Genomic DNA, 17,500 nt, shown 5'->3' with positions numbered 1-17,500 from the left:
GTGTGTGATGGGTGTGTGTAGGGTGTGTGTAGGGTGTGTATAGGGTGTGTGTGTGTGGTGTGTGTGGGGTGTGTGTATGTAGGGTGTGTGGGGGTGTGTGTAGGGTACGTGGGGGGTGTGTGTGTGGTGTGTGTATGTAGGGTGTGTATGGGGTGTGTATAGGGTGTGTGGGGTGTGTGTATGTAGGGTGTGTTGGGGTGTGTATAGGGTGTGTGGGGGTGTGTGTATGTAGGGTGTGTGTAGGGTGTGTAGGGTGTGTGGGGGTGTGTATAGGGTGTGTGTATGTAGGGTGTGTGTAGGGTGTGTTGGGTGTGTATAAGGTGTGTGTATGTAAGGTGTATGTAGGGTGTGTAGGGTGTGTGGGGGTGTGTATAAGGTGTGTGTGGGCTGTGTGTATGTAGGGTGTGTGTATGTAGGGTGTGTGTAGGGTGTGTGGGGGTGTGTATAGGGTGTGTGGGGTGTGTGTATGTAGGGTGTGTGGGGGGTGTGTATAGTGTGTGTGTGGGGTGTGTGTATGTAGGGTGTGTGGGGGGTGTGTATAGTGTGTGTGTGGGGTGTGTATAGTGTGTGTGTGGGGTGTGTGTGTGTGTAGGGTGTGTGGGGGTGTGTATAGGGTGTGTGTGGGGTGTGTGTATGTAGGGTGTATGTAGGGTGTGTGTGGGTGTGTATAGTGTGTGTGGGTGTGTGTATGTAGGGTGTATGTAGGGTGTGTATAGGGTGTGTATAGTGTGTGTGAGTGTGTGTATGTAGGGTGTGTGGGGGTGTGTATAGTGTGTGTGGGTGTGTGTATGTAGGGTGTGTATAGGGTGTGTGGGGGTGTGTATAGTGTGTGTGGGTGTGTGTATGTAGGGTGTGTAGGGTGTGTGGGGTGTGTGTATGTAGGGTGTGTATATGGTGTGTGGGGGTGTGTATAGTGTGTGTGGGTGTGTGTATGTAGGGTGTATGTAGGGTGTGTGGGGGTGTGTATAGTGTGTGTGGGTGTGTGTATGTAGGGTGTGTATAGGGTGTGTGGGGGTGTGTATAGGGTGTGTGTGGGTGTGTGTATGTAGGGTGTATGTAGGGTGTGTGTATGTAGGGTGTATGTAGGGTGTGTGGGGGTGTGTGTATGTAGGGTGTATGTAGGGTGTATGTAGGGTGTATGTAGGGTGTGTGGGGGTGTGTGTATGTAGGGTGTATGTAGGGGGAGGGATTTCCAGGGTGTGTAGATCAGACTGTGGTGAAGGGGAAAGCGGCTGCTCGGCTCCCAGTAAAATACTGTTTCAATTATGTGGGAGTTGAAAATAGCACGGCGGTCTGGCCAGCCGTCGCCGCCCCTCCCCCCCTCTCCCCTCCACGCCTCCCTCTCTCCTCCTCCCCTCCTCCCTTCCTCCGGCTGCTGACACGGCCCTTCACTCTCTGTGCCGCGCTCACTTTTTCCATGCCTCTTTTCGGGTGTCTCATCCCTCGCTCCTTCTCTCTCTCTCCACCTCCAGCGTTCTCCCCCCGTGTCGAGGGAGCGGGGTAGACGAGAGGGTGGCTGTCTCCCCACGAGACGCCAGCGCGGCGGTTTGCTTAGCCTGAACCAGATGTGTGCTGTGGTGCTGAGAGCTCGGCGACTGGACCCCTCCCTCTCCCCGGGGTAGAGGCACTGCTGAAGGCCTGTGGGGAGGGTGGGTGCCTCCGGGGCTCTTCTCCCCACCCTCATAAAGCACCCCCCCCCCCCCCCCCCCTCAGGGCAGGGTGGAGGTCTCATGTGCTACTGTTCTACTGTGAGCGTCAGTCTGTGAACAGGAGTCGAGTTGCCTGGTGCCACATTGAACCTCTTGGGGAAGACTGACTCACACAAAGGGGACATATCCGTCCCATGTATATTGAGCTCAGGGGTAAGCGGATGTACCATGTGTTTTGAGTGGAAACGTCAGGACTGTACCATGTGTTCTGGGCACAGGGTGCTGGGCTGTACCTTGAGAACAGTGACGTAGGGGGGTGTCGTTGGGCCCGAAGCGGCTGCCGTTCACTTCGATGTGTTTAAGCCACTGGATATGAGGCTGAGCATCACTGTACACCTTACAGTGAAACTCCACATCACTGCCCACCACCACTGTCTGATTGGCTGGCAGACCTGCCTGCAGAATGGGCCGGTGAGGGGAGCGCTCTGATTGGGCAAAAGAAGAAAAGGCAGGGTGAAGGTGAACAAATGCAAGAGGAGGTCAAGGAGAGGGCTGTGTGTGTGTGTGTGTGTGTGTGTGTGTGTGTGTGAAGGCTCCAAGAGGGTGTGTGCACACACTCACCTAGTACGTCGAGCTGATAAGTGTGTGTGATGGTGCCATATTTGTTCTGCACCACGCAGGTATAGTTTCCTCTGTCGGATGGAACCGCACTTTCCATCACCAAACTCCACTGCAGATGTCTCAGCTAGAGAGAGAGAGAGAAAGAGAGAGAGAGAGAGAGAGAGAGAGAGAGAGAGAGAGAGAGAGAGAGAGAGAGAGAGAAGGGCAAAGAACAGAAAAATCTTTATTCATAAATACCAAAAGAGGTATTTGGGGTAAATCTGAATTGCATAAATGCTTGGCCAGGGTTTGCTGTTAAATTCATCATGTCAGTAGTGATATAGTAAATTAAAGTAAGTGTCAGAAGACAGGGCAGGCAGTGTTCCTCCACTCACACACACACACACACACACACACACACACACACACACACACACACACACACACACACACACACACACACACACACACACACACACACACACACACACACACACACACACACACACACGAATGCCATGTCAATAGCACCACTCACAAGGAACACTTAACATCACCAGACTTGGAAAATGTGCCGACGGGTCACAAAGTATGTGTCTTGGTGTTTACATGAACCTTTAACCCCTGGAATTACACACTCACACACACACACACACACACACACACACATACACACACGCATACACACATACACACATACGCACTCGCATGCGCACATGCATGCACACACACACGCCCACACACTCACACACACGCCCACACACGCACACATACACAGCCTATCCATTCATGCTGCTCTGTACTTATAGACTGTACTTATAGACTTATAGACGCCCCACTTTCTCCCTGCCTTCCTCTCTTTCAGCCTCGCTCTCTGTCTGTCTCTCTGTCTGTCTCCCTCTCTGTGTGTCTGTCTCTCTAACACTTTCTTTCTTTGCACACTTGGAGGTCTGAGTGGAAAAAAAAATGTAACTGTGTAAATATTATGGGTTGTGTTTTTGCACAGTTGCATGGTAACACTGACTGGGCTACACACACACACACACACACACACACACACACACACACACACACACACACACACACACACACACACACACACACACACACACACACACACACACACACCCATGCCCCAGAACGTTGGTGAGTGTGTGGTGCCCCACACCCCTCCTCTCATGCTGCTGTTCCTCACTCTCTCTCTGGTGCGCTTTGAGTCAATGACTCTTAAGAGTCTGCTGACGGACACATTGCATCAGAGCTCGTGTGTGTGTCACCCACCAGTCTGTGTGTGTGTATATGTGCGTGTGTGTGCAGGCGTGTGTGTGTGTGTGTGTATGGGGGTGGAGGGATGTATTATCGGATGTTGGTATCATGTGAGTTTGTGAGGCATTCATGTCACTGCCTCCTCAAAAAAAGCTGAAGAATTCTCAGCTGTTCCTGAAACAGTAAATTGAGAGCAAGAGGGTGAGAGAGAGAAAGACAGAGAGAAAGAGAAAGACACAGAGAGAGAGAGAGGGAGAGAGAGAAAGAGACAGAGAAAGAGTGACAGAGACACACAGAGAGAGATAAATACAGACAGAGAGAAAGAGAGAAACAAATATATATAAATGAATATATATATATGTGTGTGTGTGTGTGTGTGTGTGTGTGTATGCATATATTTATTTTTTGTTTGTTTGCTTGTGTGTTTGTTTTTTCTCATGTATTTGTTTATTTATTTATTCCTTAACAGTTTTGCAGTGTTTAGAGCTGGAAGCTCAACTGTTATCTGTTCAGTGTTATTAGTATTGTAAGTGTTCAGCCTTTGGCAATACAAATGAAGCAATATTTATCATGCCAATAAAGCACCTTGAGTTGAACTGAACTGACAGAGTGAGAGAGAGAGAGAGAGAGAGAGAGAGAGGGTTAAAGAGAAAGATGGAGGGAATGATGGCAGGTGTAAGGAAGTAAAAGGAGAGGCAGAGGGCAACAGAAAGTATAGAACTCTGTGCTGTGCACGTGGAGGATTTATGGTGGTGTTAGGAGAGTGTAGGCTCACTCAGACAGCAGCGCACCTTAATTTGACCCACAGAGACAGGAAACAGAAACGACTGACCCTTGGGCTGGCCATTACAACGACAAAACTCTCCCTCCCTGTCGCTGCTTCTCTGTCTGTGTTTCAGGACAGAACATCTGCCTCTAATTGGAGACACAAGTGCCTCGGCTTCAACAATACCCATCAGTCATGTACTAGCTGTCTGTAATCACACATATTCAGGGATGCGAGGGGACACACACACACACACACACACACACACACACACACACACACACACACACACACACACCACACACACACACACACACACACACACACACACACACACACACACACACACACACACACACACACACACACACACACACACACACACACACACACTCGCATGCGCACACACACACACTCCAGAACAATGGTCAGAACTAAAGGCATGTATCTATAAGTTCATGAACAGACACTGCTAAAAAAACCCTCTGCCTAGTTACTAGAGAAGTATTAGAAGTTATGTCAGAAAAGCCGTTGAACATAGACATGTACCAGCAGAGAACCCTGAACCTGCCCTTCCACATTCACTGTTCACACTCACACACACACACACACACACACACACACACACACACACACACACACACATATACACACACATATACACAGATTGTTCTTATGCCCTAAAAGCAATTAAATACATCAATAATTAAAACATATAGACGTATTTATTCAAATATATGCAAAATCACTTTGGATAAATTATGCATAATAAACACCAGACTAATAACAAGTGAAGCTCCCCACCAAGAGCCTTTTATGAAATTAAGTCACTGATGACTTAATACAAACCTACAGACTTGTTGATTAAGCTGTTTAACATGTTGTAAGATGTCCACACTCTAACACACTTTCACAAAAGCCAGTCTGTGTGTGTGTGTTTGTGCGTGTGTGTGTGTGTGGCGTGACTAACCTGTACTGCTGCAGATTAACATTTTAACAATGAGACCCTAGTAGCCATATGTGACCATGACAAAAGCCACGCCCCAACCGTCAATCAAAAGCTCACAATCGCTATAGAAACACCCAGATAAACCCGCCTCCTTCTGATGACTCAACAGAGGCATGAACTCTGACCCCTCAGCTCTGCCGGTCAGTAGAGGGTTCTGTGTACACGTGTGTGTGTGTGTGTGTGTGTGTGTGTGTGTGTGTGTGTGTGTGTGTGTGTGTGCGCGTGAAATCTGTGGGAAAGTCAACCGTTCTAACTGGGGACTGGAGAGTATTGGGCAATACGACTACAGGCAGTGACTAATTTTCTTACATCTAGTGTTCATTTGGTATTCTTAACACATTTCCACACTATTTACTATGCTGTGATCAACAGGTCTGCAAACAAAATCCTGGATTCAGTCCTGAATAAGCCTCAGTGTAGCTAAGTCAAATGTACATTACATCCCATACTGAAAGGAAAGTGACAGCCCTGGTATCAGTCATGTACTGTTTCGGGCCTACAGAACTGACACAGCATTCCTCTTCAGTTCTGTCTGCTTAAAACCCACAACGGGACTTTGGTGTTCATCTGTCTGGTAATACACCCAGGCACAGTTCATGGCTCAGGGCTTTTCTACTGAACCACACACTCCTTCACTGAGCTCCACCCAAACCTGCTTTTTAGAGCAAACACTGTACAAATGAATGAGTGTTCTTCATAGCAAGCTGCAAATACAATCCTAGTGCTTTCACCACAGAAATCACACCACACACTAAGACAGAGTAAACACATTACATACGTATGTGCACAAGCCTCCCGGACACATTTACATATGCATGGCTACGAGGGTTATGACTTTAAGCCTGTTGCTTTAGTCGAGGTGTCCGGAAGGCATTGTGAAGCTGTCAAACGTTTCTCGAGCCCTGACCCTGACCCTGTGTGTGAGTGTGGGTGTGTGGCGGTGCTGGTGATGGGAGGGAGTAGGCAATAATGAAGCTGTCAATGCCATCTTCAACTCTGACCCCACAGATGAACCTATCAGCAGACAGCAGGGCACCAATATATATATATATATATATATATATATATATATATATATATATATATATATATGCACAAAAGTCTCCACGGTCCAACTTCATAACAACTTAAACTCTGAAGATCCACTCCACCCATATGGTCAGCCTTGCAAAATTTCTGCTCTATTAAAAAACTAATTCCAGCAAATTCTGTTTGCTTATTTAAGTCTGGGGTAGTGTTAATAAAGTTAACAGCCAACAGCACAGACACTGCTTGTGTGCTAATTTTTCCCTTTATGAGTGTGTTTGTGTATGAAAAGAGCAGAAAATGAAAGAAAAGCCAAAAACACCAACCTGAGAAGAGAAATGAGGGCAGCACTATACAGGACACTGCTTCTACAGGACTACACAGGACACTGCTTCTACAGGACTACACAGGACACTGCTCATACAGGACTACACAGGACACTGCTCATACAGGACTACACAGGACACTGCTCATACAGCACTACACAGGACACTGCTCATACAGCACTACACAGGACACTGCTTCTACAGGACTACACAGGACACTGCTCATACAGGACTACACAGGACACTGCTTCTACAGGACTACACAGGACACTGCTTCTACAGGACTACACAGGACACTGCTCATACAGGACTACACAGGACACTGCTTCTACAGGACTACACGGGACACTGCTTCTACAGGACTACACAGGACACTGCTTCTACAGGACTACACAGGACACTGCTTCTACAGGACTATACAGACACTGCTTCTAAAGGACTACAGAGGACACTGCTTCTACAGGACTACACAGGACACTGCTTCTACAGGATTACAGAGGACACTGCTTCTACAAGACTACACGGGACAATGCTTCTACAGGACTACACAGGACACTGCTTCTACAAGACTACACGGGACAATGCTTCTACAGGACTACACAGGACACTGCTTCTACAGTCCTTTAAGACATGCAGGAACAGGTGAAAAACAGACCCAAAAACAGACAGAGAGACATATCTAGAGACAGAGTGAGCTGGTGAGCTGGGGGGTCTGTGTAAACTGCTAAAAACCAGATGCTAATAAAAGTCAACCCCATATACTTACGCGCACACACACACACACACACACACACACACACACACACACACACACACACACACACACAAAATTAACCACTTTAGCACTCTTGCAGTTAGCTCAGTGGCGTACCTTAATCCCACCCATCCTCTGTTCGCCTTTAAACTCTCTCCCGTTCTTCAGCCAGTGGATGGTGGGGGTGGGGTTTCCAGCAGCAGCACAGCGAAACTTCACTGTATTGGCAGCAGGGACAGCCAATAGCTTCTTCTCCATTCGTTCTGGGCGGGTCCAATATGGCGCTTCTAATTTCAGAAAGAAATAAATCAGATTTTATTGAAATACATTTAAAACTACACAACCCACAGTATAAATGAAATACATTTTATTTTATATTTTATTTATATACATATACATTTTTAGGGTAGATGGTATGAAATGCTATAAAATGACAACACAATTTACAGGATAAAATACAAACACTGCTGTATTTCTCGTGTATTTGTGTGCATTCATCTGCAGACGTGTGTGTTTGGGCTCTACAGCCATCTGGTGAAGTCCGGGGGACAGATCTTCCTGCCTGAGTGTGTGTATGTGTTTCTTTGTGTGTGCTTTGTGTGCTCCTCGTGTGGGTGAAGCTTTATGGAAACATTTTCTTGCACACTATGGCAGCATTAGACATACACACACACACCCACACACACAGTGAGAGTCACCACTGGGGGAGCCAGGGACCCTTTCATCAAGGGCTTTACCGCCCAGTAATAGTTCCTCAAACATTTCCAAGTCTGAGCCACCATTTCTGCTTCTTAGATCAGTGCCTGATACAGCTGGTGGCTGGGAGCCACTCCCAGCTCAAAGCAGCGTTATCGCCTCTGTCCACCATGTCTGGTCCAGCTCCGCTTTCAGGTGGAGGATCCAGGGACGGATCCACGGAGGGGGGCTGCAGCGAGGCCCGGTAAGGCTGCCTGGTGTGTGTGCAGCCCTGGGCGCGTCTGGCCCCCCCAGCGGCCGCTGCCACGCTTCAACAGAGCAGGCCGAGTGAGCTCCCAGCAGCCGGACCGCTGAGCCACTGGGACGCCGGCGAGACTCAGACTGGGAAAGCAAACATGCCCCCTCATCCCTTCTCAAATAGTTTAGCCCAGATCAGATTAGGCCTACAGATGTCACCTCACACGGACACAAATGCACACACACACACAAACGCCCACACCCACCCATTTTAAGGGCTATTTAGAGGTTATTTTAGGGGCCAGTTTAGGTGAGAAAGTCGACAGCCATAGCTGCAGAGGGAATATTACCATATGCCAAACTGCTCATGTTTCTCAACTAATCTGCACTGACCGGTAAAGTAATGTCAGTTGGGAACAGTGGGCCAAGCACACAGACCTACGCTAGAGTGAAGGGCTCGTGTGTGCGGGGTGGGTATACAGTGAGTAGTGAGACAGCAGTGTGAAGGGCTCGTGTGTGCGGGGTGGGTATACAGTGAGACACACCTACACACACCTATGGATGTACGAACCCACACACATACACCTGTAGACACCCACCCATACCCATGCATATATGCATACACACACACCAAATAAACCCACGCATGTACACACACTCACGCAACCACGCATGTACGCAACCACACACACCCACGCATGTATACACTCACACACAAACAAACTCATCCTTTCTTACACACACACACACTGCACTTTTCCTTAAGAGTCTTTGGCTGGTCAATGGAGCGTGTTGAGTAGGAGTCCAAAAGTGGTTCAGCCCTACGTGTGTGTGTGTGTGTGTGTGTGTGTGTGTGTGTGTGTGTGTGTGTGCATGCGTGCGGTAGCTTGCCCTCTTCGACTCTCTTGTAGAACTCAGTAAGGACAATCAGAGCTTTGAGTGGAAGAGCCCAGCCGTGCCAAAACAAGCTTGCAGGGCACTGTGCACTGACACAGAGCTGCGTGCAGCGCCCACAGGCGGGGGAGGGGCCCTGAACCAGCGCCATGGAGACGCAGCAACATGGGAGCGAGCCACCCGCAGGGGCCCAGGCAGCCTGAGACTGCACCCTGGCCCCCGGGGGGCGCCACACGCTTCACAACCTCTCCACAGGTGTGAGGAGGTAGTGAGGAGAGAGTGAGGAGAAGTAAGGAGGGAGTGAGGAGGTATTGAGGAGAGAGTGAGGAGAAGTAAGGAGGGAGTGAGGAGGTAGTGAGGAGAAGTAAGGAGGGAGTGAGGAGGTATTGAGGAGAGAGTGAGGAGGTAGTGAGGAGGTAGTGAGGAGAGAGTGAGGAGGTAGTGAGGAGAGAGTGAGGAGAAGTAAGGAGGGAGTGAGGAGGTAGTAAGGAGAAGTAAGGAGGGAGTGAGGAGGTATTGAGGAGAGAGTGAGGAGGTAGTGAGGAGGTAGTGAGGAGAGAGTGAGGAGGTAGTGAGGAGAGAGTGAGGAGGTAGTGAGGAGAGAGTGAGGAGAAGTAAGGAGGGAGTGAGGAGGTAGTGAGGAGGTAGTGAGGAGAAGTAAGGAGGGAGTGAGGAGGTATTGAGGAGAGAGTGAGGAGGTAGTGAGGAGGTAGTGAGGAGAGAGTGAGGAGGTAGTGAGGAGAGAGTGAGGAGGTAGTGAGGAGGAGTAAGGAGGGAGTGACTGAAGATACAACTCCTTTCCTGTTGTAACTGCGCGGTATGGCTAAGCATAATGTCTTTTAGCCCCCTCGTTTCTCTCTCTTCATCTCTCTCTCATTATAGGTGAATTTCTGGTCATTTAGCTCTAAAGGGCTTGAGCTTTTAAAGCACACACACACACACACACACACACACACACACACACACACACACACACACACACACACACACACACACACACACACACACACACACACACACACACACACACACACACTCAGCAGCAGCATTGGCTGTAAGTGGTTGAGTCAGTTTTATCTTTTCACCTGAGACAGACCTAGAGCCATGTGCCCTCACTTACACTTCAGATTACTGCTTTCTCTGGGCTAAAGGCCCCTCCCCCTGGCCTAGGAGCAAGAGGAGCTGTCAAACACCACTGATCCCCCACTCACTCCAGCTCTCTCTCTCTCTCTCTCTCGCTCTTTCTCTCTCCATCTCTCCCACTCTCTCTCTAGCTCTCCCACTCTCTCTCTCTCTCTCTCTCTCTCGCTCTCTCTCTCTCGCTCTCTCTCTCTCCATCTCTCCCACTCTCTTTCTAGCTCTCCCACTCTCTCCCTCTCTCTCTCTCTCTCTCTCTCTCTCTCTCTCTCTCTGGCATGGCAATAGAACTCTCTGGCTTCTATTTTGCGGTACCAGGGGACAGGAGATGATGAAATTAAACGCAAGGCAAAATCACGAAGGGCAGGTCCAGAATGAGTGTATTAAAATGGAAATGAAAAAACCGTAAAAACATCTAATTCACATACAAGAATTACAACTGAAAGGATGAAATTAGGGAACGCACCATTTCCATTACCTGCATCGTCAGGCTCTTCGTCGTAGTCTTCATCATCACCAGATGAGAGAGAATCTTAAAGAGGAAGAGAGAGTGTGAGACAGAGACACAGAGAGAGTCAGAATGAGAGAGAGAGAGAGGGGGAGAGGGAGAGATTGGATTACCTCATGGCACAGTGATTTTTTTCACACAACAATGAATCTATTCATAATCCACTGAATGCAGAATGGGGAAAGTGAACTGATAACTAATCACAACCAATTACTGCATACACAAACACACTCAAGTAGTCACAAACCCAAACACACACACACACACACACACACACACACACACACACACACACAGTGCACAGAGCGGTTAATGGCTGGCAGATGTAAGCAGGCACTCAGTAAGCAAAACGTCCATGAGATTTCTGACAACAGCTGTATTATTATACACCCTTACACACAGACACACTCAGACACACTCCTGTATGGAATAGTTCTAAAGGAATTCATGGAGAGAGAGGTAAGAATAACATGACCCTGAAGCAGACAGATTCATTTTGCAGTTCCTCAATAGTCACACAGGTAGCAGCTTACAACACTTTACATATACTCACTCACCAGCGCACATCCCCCAAACACACACACACGCGCACACACACACATACACAATGCCTGTCACTATCCCTAATCTGCGTTTAGCTCGTGCTAAATCCACACCCTTCTCATGAGGTCCCGTCAGTATCATGCCCTCTCAGCACCCAGCCCAATCTGGCAGCTAGCTCTCTCTCTCTCTCTCTCTCTCTCTCTCTCTCTCTCTCTCTCCCTCCCTCCCTCCCTCCCTCCCTCCCTCCCTCACACACACACACACACACTCACACTTACACAAATACACACACGCCACCACGGCTGTTTGCCTGTACTGGGCTTTATCAAAGACTATGTGTGCATGTGCAGATGGAAGCTTTGTTGCATGCCAGCATATGCTTGTGTTTGTGTATGTGTGTGTATGTGTGTGTGTGTGTGTGTCTTCTGCTACTGGTGATGAGATGTTTTACAGTGCTTGTGTTATCAACCCCTTTTGAAGTACTCGGAGTGTGTGTGTGTGTGTGTGTGCGCGTGTGCGTGTGCCGCAGGCGTCTTTGTTCAGTGTATGGTTCTGGTTGAGTGTGCCGTTGTGCTGTTAGAGTGTGTGTGTCTGCAGCGTTGGCAGGAGATGCATGTGTTTAGGTGGGCAGGACAGGATATTGCTGTCTGTGCGGACGTTTTATCGATGCAAGAGAACTGGCTGAGAGTTTGTAACTGACTCTTTTCTCTCTGTGCTGACAGGGAGCTGCAGTAGAAGCTGACTGACTCTGGACCAGTGCCAAACACATGGGAAAGAAGAAGTCTCTTCTCACACTCTCTCTCTCTCTCCTTGCCTCTCTCTCTCTCTCTCTCTCTCTCTCTCGCTTTCCCTCTCTCCCTCTCCATCTGGTTTAAATGATGAGGTGATTTCAGACAATTGCTTTCTAATTAGTTGTCAATGAGCAACTCAGCCGGTGTTCTTGAGTTCTTGAGTTTGCAAGACCTTGGTCTAACCCAGACTACTGTTAACCCAGACTACCGTTAAAGCGAGCACACTCACACATTTGTCCATACACTCGTGCACATCTGAGCATTCCAGAATGCCTAATTGGAACGAGAGTGGGTTTATTTTCTTTGAGTTAATTGTATTTTGTCCTGGGAGTATAAGTATGCTTAGCCTCTGTGGCTGTGGGTGTGCCGTGTGCACGCTGCAGGGTGTAATGTACACAGATAACTAGCCTGGAATAGTTGCTTTCTCTTAAACAGGAAATCCAGGGAAGGTTGTTGAAAATACAGCGCAACACCAACCCCTTAGTCTCTCTGTGTCTCTCTGTCTCTCTCTCACTCTGTCTCTCTTTCACCCCCTCTCCCTCTCCGTTTCTCTCTCAGTCTTTCTCTCTCTCTCTCTCTCTCTCTCTCTGTAGCTGGTGATCATACTGTTTAAATGCAGTTCACAGCACCCTTTTGAGGACACACACTCTGCATGAATGAGTCTGTGTGCACCTTGTTCTTGCTGACTTAGTATGTTGCAATGTATCATTACCTGGAGGAATATTTGGCAGGATAATTTCATGAGTGGCGTGATGTGAATTTTGATTGGCTAAAAGCCACTACTGACTCTCTCTCTATCACACACACACACACACACACACACACACACACACACACACACACACACACACACACACATAAATCTTTCAAAACATAACAAGCCTAAACACGATCTACAAGGTCTAATTGTGAGAAAACAACAGTCTTTGAATCCCACCATATTATAGTTGGGGGGTGTTGGGTGAAAAAGGGCAAAGCATGCTGGGAAGAAGACTTTGGGAGGGGTCGGGGCGGGGCAGTCGGACATACTGACCAGTGACCCTGACGGTGTAGTTGCTAAGCAGCACGTTGCTGTGGGCGTGTCTGCAGGAATAAATGCCCGAGTCTTCGTACGAGATGTTGATGATACGCAGCACCCTCTGGCCCAGCCGCGTGCGGTTGCTAGGCAACACATCGCCGCCGTCCTTCTGCCACACGACAGGCAGCAGGAAGTGACGTGGTGTGCAGGAGAGGTCCAGTGTGTCTCCCAGCGCCACCACCGAATCCTCCAGGAAAACCTCGGCCTCTGACTCAGCCTCGCTCGATGGCCAGTCTGAGGGACACATGAGAGAGAGAGACAGAGAGTGTGAGAGTGTGAGAGAGAGACGTAGCCAGGCAGACAGGCAGAGGGACAAAGAGAGAGATGGGGAGGTATGGTACAGGAGACAGGATGAATGTCTTAGAGTAAACACTGATATTTTGGGGTGAGAGTACAGTATGGGTCTGGGAAAGAAGTGATTCACCAAAGGCCAGTGTCTGCAATAAAGAAATATTTTCTCATGTGTGATGTGTGAGAGCGTTTGCACACGACTCTCAGATGAGACTAAGCTTGAGTGGAATACTGAGTCGAATGCATGAATTATAGATCAGCCATGTACAGCCCCCCCCCCCCCCCCCCCTCCAACACACACACATGCTCTCTCTCTCTCTCTCTCTCTCACACACACACACACACACACACACACACACACACACACACACACACACACACACACACACACACACACACACACACACTCTGGGCACACTGGGTTGGCACATATATACGCACAATATGCAAAATAGCTGGGTGTAAGAAGTCAAGGGGAAATCCAGGTGAATGAAGTCTTACAGTTAACTGACTGTTTATACTTTAATACTCATTTAGTCTTGTGTGTGTGTGTGTGTGTGTGTGTGTTTCTGAGGAGTCAAAAATCACCCAAATATGCAGGGGAGGATAATGTCTCATCTCATCCATGGCTGATGGTTGGCTGTGGAGGGTGTGGAAGTTGTAGAGGGGGTGGAGGGTGTAGAGGTTGTGGAGGGGATGGAGGGTGTAGAGGTTGTGGAGGGTGTGGAGGTTGTGGTGGGGGTGGTGGGGGTGGTGGGGATGGTGGGGATGGTGGGGATGGTGGGGATGGTGGGGATGGTGGGGATGGTGGAGATGGTGGGGATGGTGGGGATGGTGGGGATGGGCACCAGGGGACGGAGGGTGTCTGGGGTGGATGGAGTAGAGGGAGAAGAGGGTGGGGGAGCTGGAGCAGTGCTCTGAAAGGCTAATGGGAGGGTGACAGGGCTTTCGGCTTGTTGCCTCTTTTCCTTCTCCCCTGTTGAGCCGTGTGTGTGTGTGTGTGTGTGTGTGTGTGTGTGTGTGTGTGTGTGTGTGTATGTGGAGAGAATGTACCGCCGCATACCCCCTAGGAAAGTTTAAGACCATTGCGGGCCGCACACACACAGACACACACACACACACACACACACACACACACACACACACACACACACACACACACACACACACAATCCCACCTCACCGCACTAATTAGTAACGGAAGCCTCAGCAGCCAGCCTTCCAGCTCTTTACGAAAACATTTAAAAATACACCCATCAACCCACACACACACACACACAACACCCATACCCACACAGAATCACACTCACCTTGTCTCAAAGCTAGGAAATTCACCTTTCACACTCACAACTTCTCTTTGCTCAAAAACTCTTTCTTTTGTTGCTCTGTCACAGACACACAGTCACATGCATGCACACAGAAGAACACACACATGCACACACACACACACACACACGAACGTTCTAATCAAGGGCTAGGCTGTCTTAATTGTCATTCCACAGACAAAATGGCCTAGTTTCAAGCCCCCATAGACTGTACAGAATAAACACTCAAATCCACAATAAATGGCTACATATTTAGAATAAAGTATCATTATATTATCATTATTTTGCTTTTTAAAAATTAGCTGGGACCAGGACCCAGTTTAGGGAAAATGCCCTCTAATATTTTTGAAAATTATTTCACAATCACAAAACAAGAAAAATATAATTCATAGGCTTTTTAATCTGACCTGAACTGTGGGAGTTAGGGCTGCACGATTAATCGTATTTTTATCGTTATCGCGATGTGAAGTTTCACGATAAACACATCGAAAAAGCCACGATAACTCCTTGAATAACAGCAAACTCAAATTGCGTTATCCTCGTCCAGCAATAGAGGGAGCTATTCGCGCTGCAGACTATGATCACGTGACGTAAGTAGGCAAGAGGCAGAGTGAGGCAGAGTTGCCAGGTTCGCGGTTTTCACGCCAAATTGGGCTTGTTTGAAAATCCAGCCGCGTAAAAATTCTGGGGCCGCAGGGTGCGGTTTTTTGGGCTACTTTTGAGTTGGGCTACTGCGGAAGTTACAAGTCAACACTAAGAATCGATCGCAATATAATACTTAATTTGTCTCCATTTCACACTCGCAACCCCCACCCCGCCGACAACTTACACTCGCAGATTTTGTGCGGAAAACTTTTGTAGGACCTGGCAACCCTGGAGTGGGGTGAACACGCTCATCAGACACGCGATTTGGTTTAAGCCTGGTTTACACTTGATGCGGCGCGAGGGTCCGGGAGGCGAAAATAGCGTAATCGCGGTGGCTTCGCCCGTGTGCAATTGCCTCGCGCGCTGTCGATTCACGAGGTCGTGCACCTCTCGAATTTTGTAAGTTCGCGCGCGCCGCGTCTCGGCGCAATGAGAACAGTCATGTTTGCAGGGTTCATACACCTATACAAGGTGGAATTCAAGCACTTGTACGTCACTCTCAAGGTCCATTTCAATAATTCCCAGCACGTTATTGAATTAAATATTTATACATATACTCTAAATGATTCGAAATAATTCGCTTTTTTATCACATTATTTAATGTTATTATTTATTTAAAGTTCTCGCGCGCCGCGTCTCGGCGCAATGAGAACAGTCATGTTTGCAGGGTTCATACACCTATACAAGGTGGAATTCAAGCACTTGTACGTCACTTTAAAGGTCCATTTCAATAATTCCCAGCACGTTATTGAATTAAATATGTATACATATACTCGAAATGATTCGAAATAATTCGCTTTTTTATCACATTATTTAATGGATATTTATTTTCAAAACGCCCAATCTTAACGTCTTCACGTTCTCTCATGTTTCGTCCTGGAATTACAAGAGGCTCGTATATGTTAACGTAATACAAGAGAATTGTTCAGTCAGACAGATATTTGTTGTGAAACGAAGTAGTTACAATTTCAAGCCTTTTCAAATACTTTAGCCTAAATTCCAGCACTTTTCAAACCTGAAACACAAAGCAACATTAAAATTGGTCAGGTAAAAGTTCATTCCCCTGTATTTGAGGGGTGTTTTTTTATACTACTAGGCCTACATATCGTTTCGGACAACACTGCAAAGAATGTGACACGGCAAGATTAAACGCTTCCGCCGTTCGCGGAGGTTTACGAGGTGTGCGGAGTCGCTCACTCGTGAAAGTATAAACCTAGATTGAATCTATTGTTGAATAAACCTGCAAAATATTTGGAATTATTCTGGATTCATTACACAGTAAAAAACAAAACAAATTAACGTGCTGCTGTTCAGAGAGACACTACATTTCTGTATTTTAATCTTAATTTATCGTGGTTCACATCGATATCGGGATATCCAACAATGTTATCGCACATCGCAATTCTAGTCCATATCGTGCACCCCTAGTGGGAGTGGTTAATGACTAACTAAACCAATCCTAGGAAAGTGTTGCTCATGATGTGCTGGACACGCCCACATAGCTCAGAGTGTGAAGGGCCAGACTGGGTCAGACTGAACCTGCGCCTGTAGACAACAGCAACACATAGAATACGCGGTGTCCTCCCTTCTACAAAAGTGCATGTGTGGAGACCCACCGCAAGAGACCTCAGGGCCCAGAGGGGGAAACCCAGGACTGAACTCAGGGGTCCCCGCACGAGAGAGTGACACGCCTGCTTCTGCCATAGTCAGACTTACTGTCATCACTCTCTGATTAGAACAGGATCAATAGACCAATAGTTGATCATTTACATGTGAGCAGACTGAGGCATTAGGTGGCGTAACATCTTGACCTTTCACCTCTTGACCCTAGGGTGTGTGCTTCCATCAGCCCGGGAACGCAGGGGCGTGCACACACACGCACGCGCGCACACACACACACACACACACACACACACACACACACACACACACACGCACATGCAAACGCATGTTGCTCTG

The 17,500-nt window shown here is 48.0% G+C and overlaps 1 protein-coding gene across 1 annotated transcript in view; it reads right to left on the bottom strand.

The window, feature by feature from the left end:
- fgfr3 (fibroblast growth factor receptor 3) overlaps positions 1–17,500 on the bottom strand; it is a 40,034-nt gene that overhangs the window by 13,145 nt on the left and 9,389 nt on the right. Inside the window, 6 exon segments of the mRNA XM_076975582.1 lie at positions 1,943–1,963; positions 1,965–2,134; positions 2,271–2,394; positions 7,514–7,683; positions 10,839–10,892; positions 13,236–13,514. Coding sequence (XP_076831697.1) covers positions 1,943–1,963; positions 1,965–2,134; positions 2,271–2,394; positions 7,514–7,683; positions 10,839–10,892; positions 13,236–13,514 — 818 coding nt within the window.

Source organism: Brachyhypopomus gauderio, chromosome 15 (genome assembly GCF_052324685.1).
Source record: "Brachyhypopomus gauderio isolate BG-103 chromosome 15, BGAUD_0.2, whole genome shotgun sequence".
Taxonomy (NCBI): Eukaryota; Metazoa; Chordata; class Actinopteri; order Gymnotiformes; family Hypopomidae; genus Brachyhypopomus; species Brachyhypopomus gauderio.
This window is presented reverse-complemented; position numbering and strand designations above follow the sequence as displayed.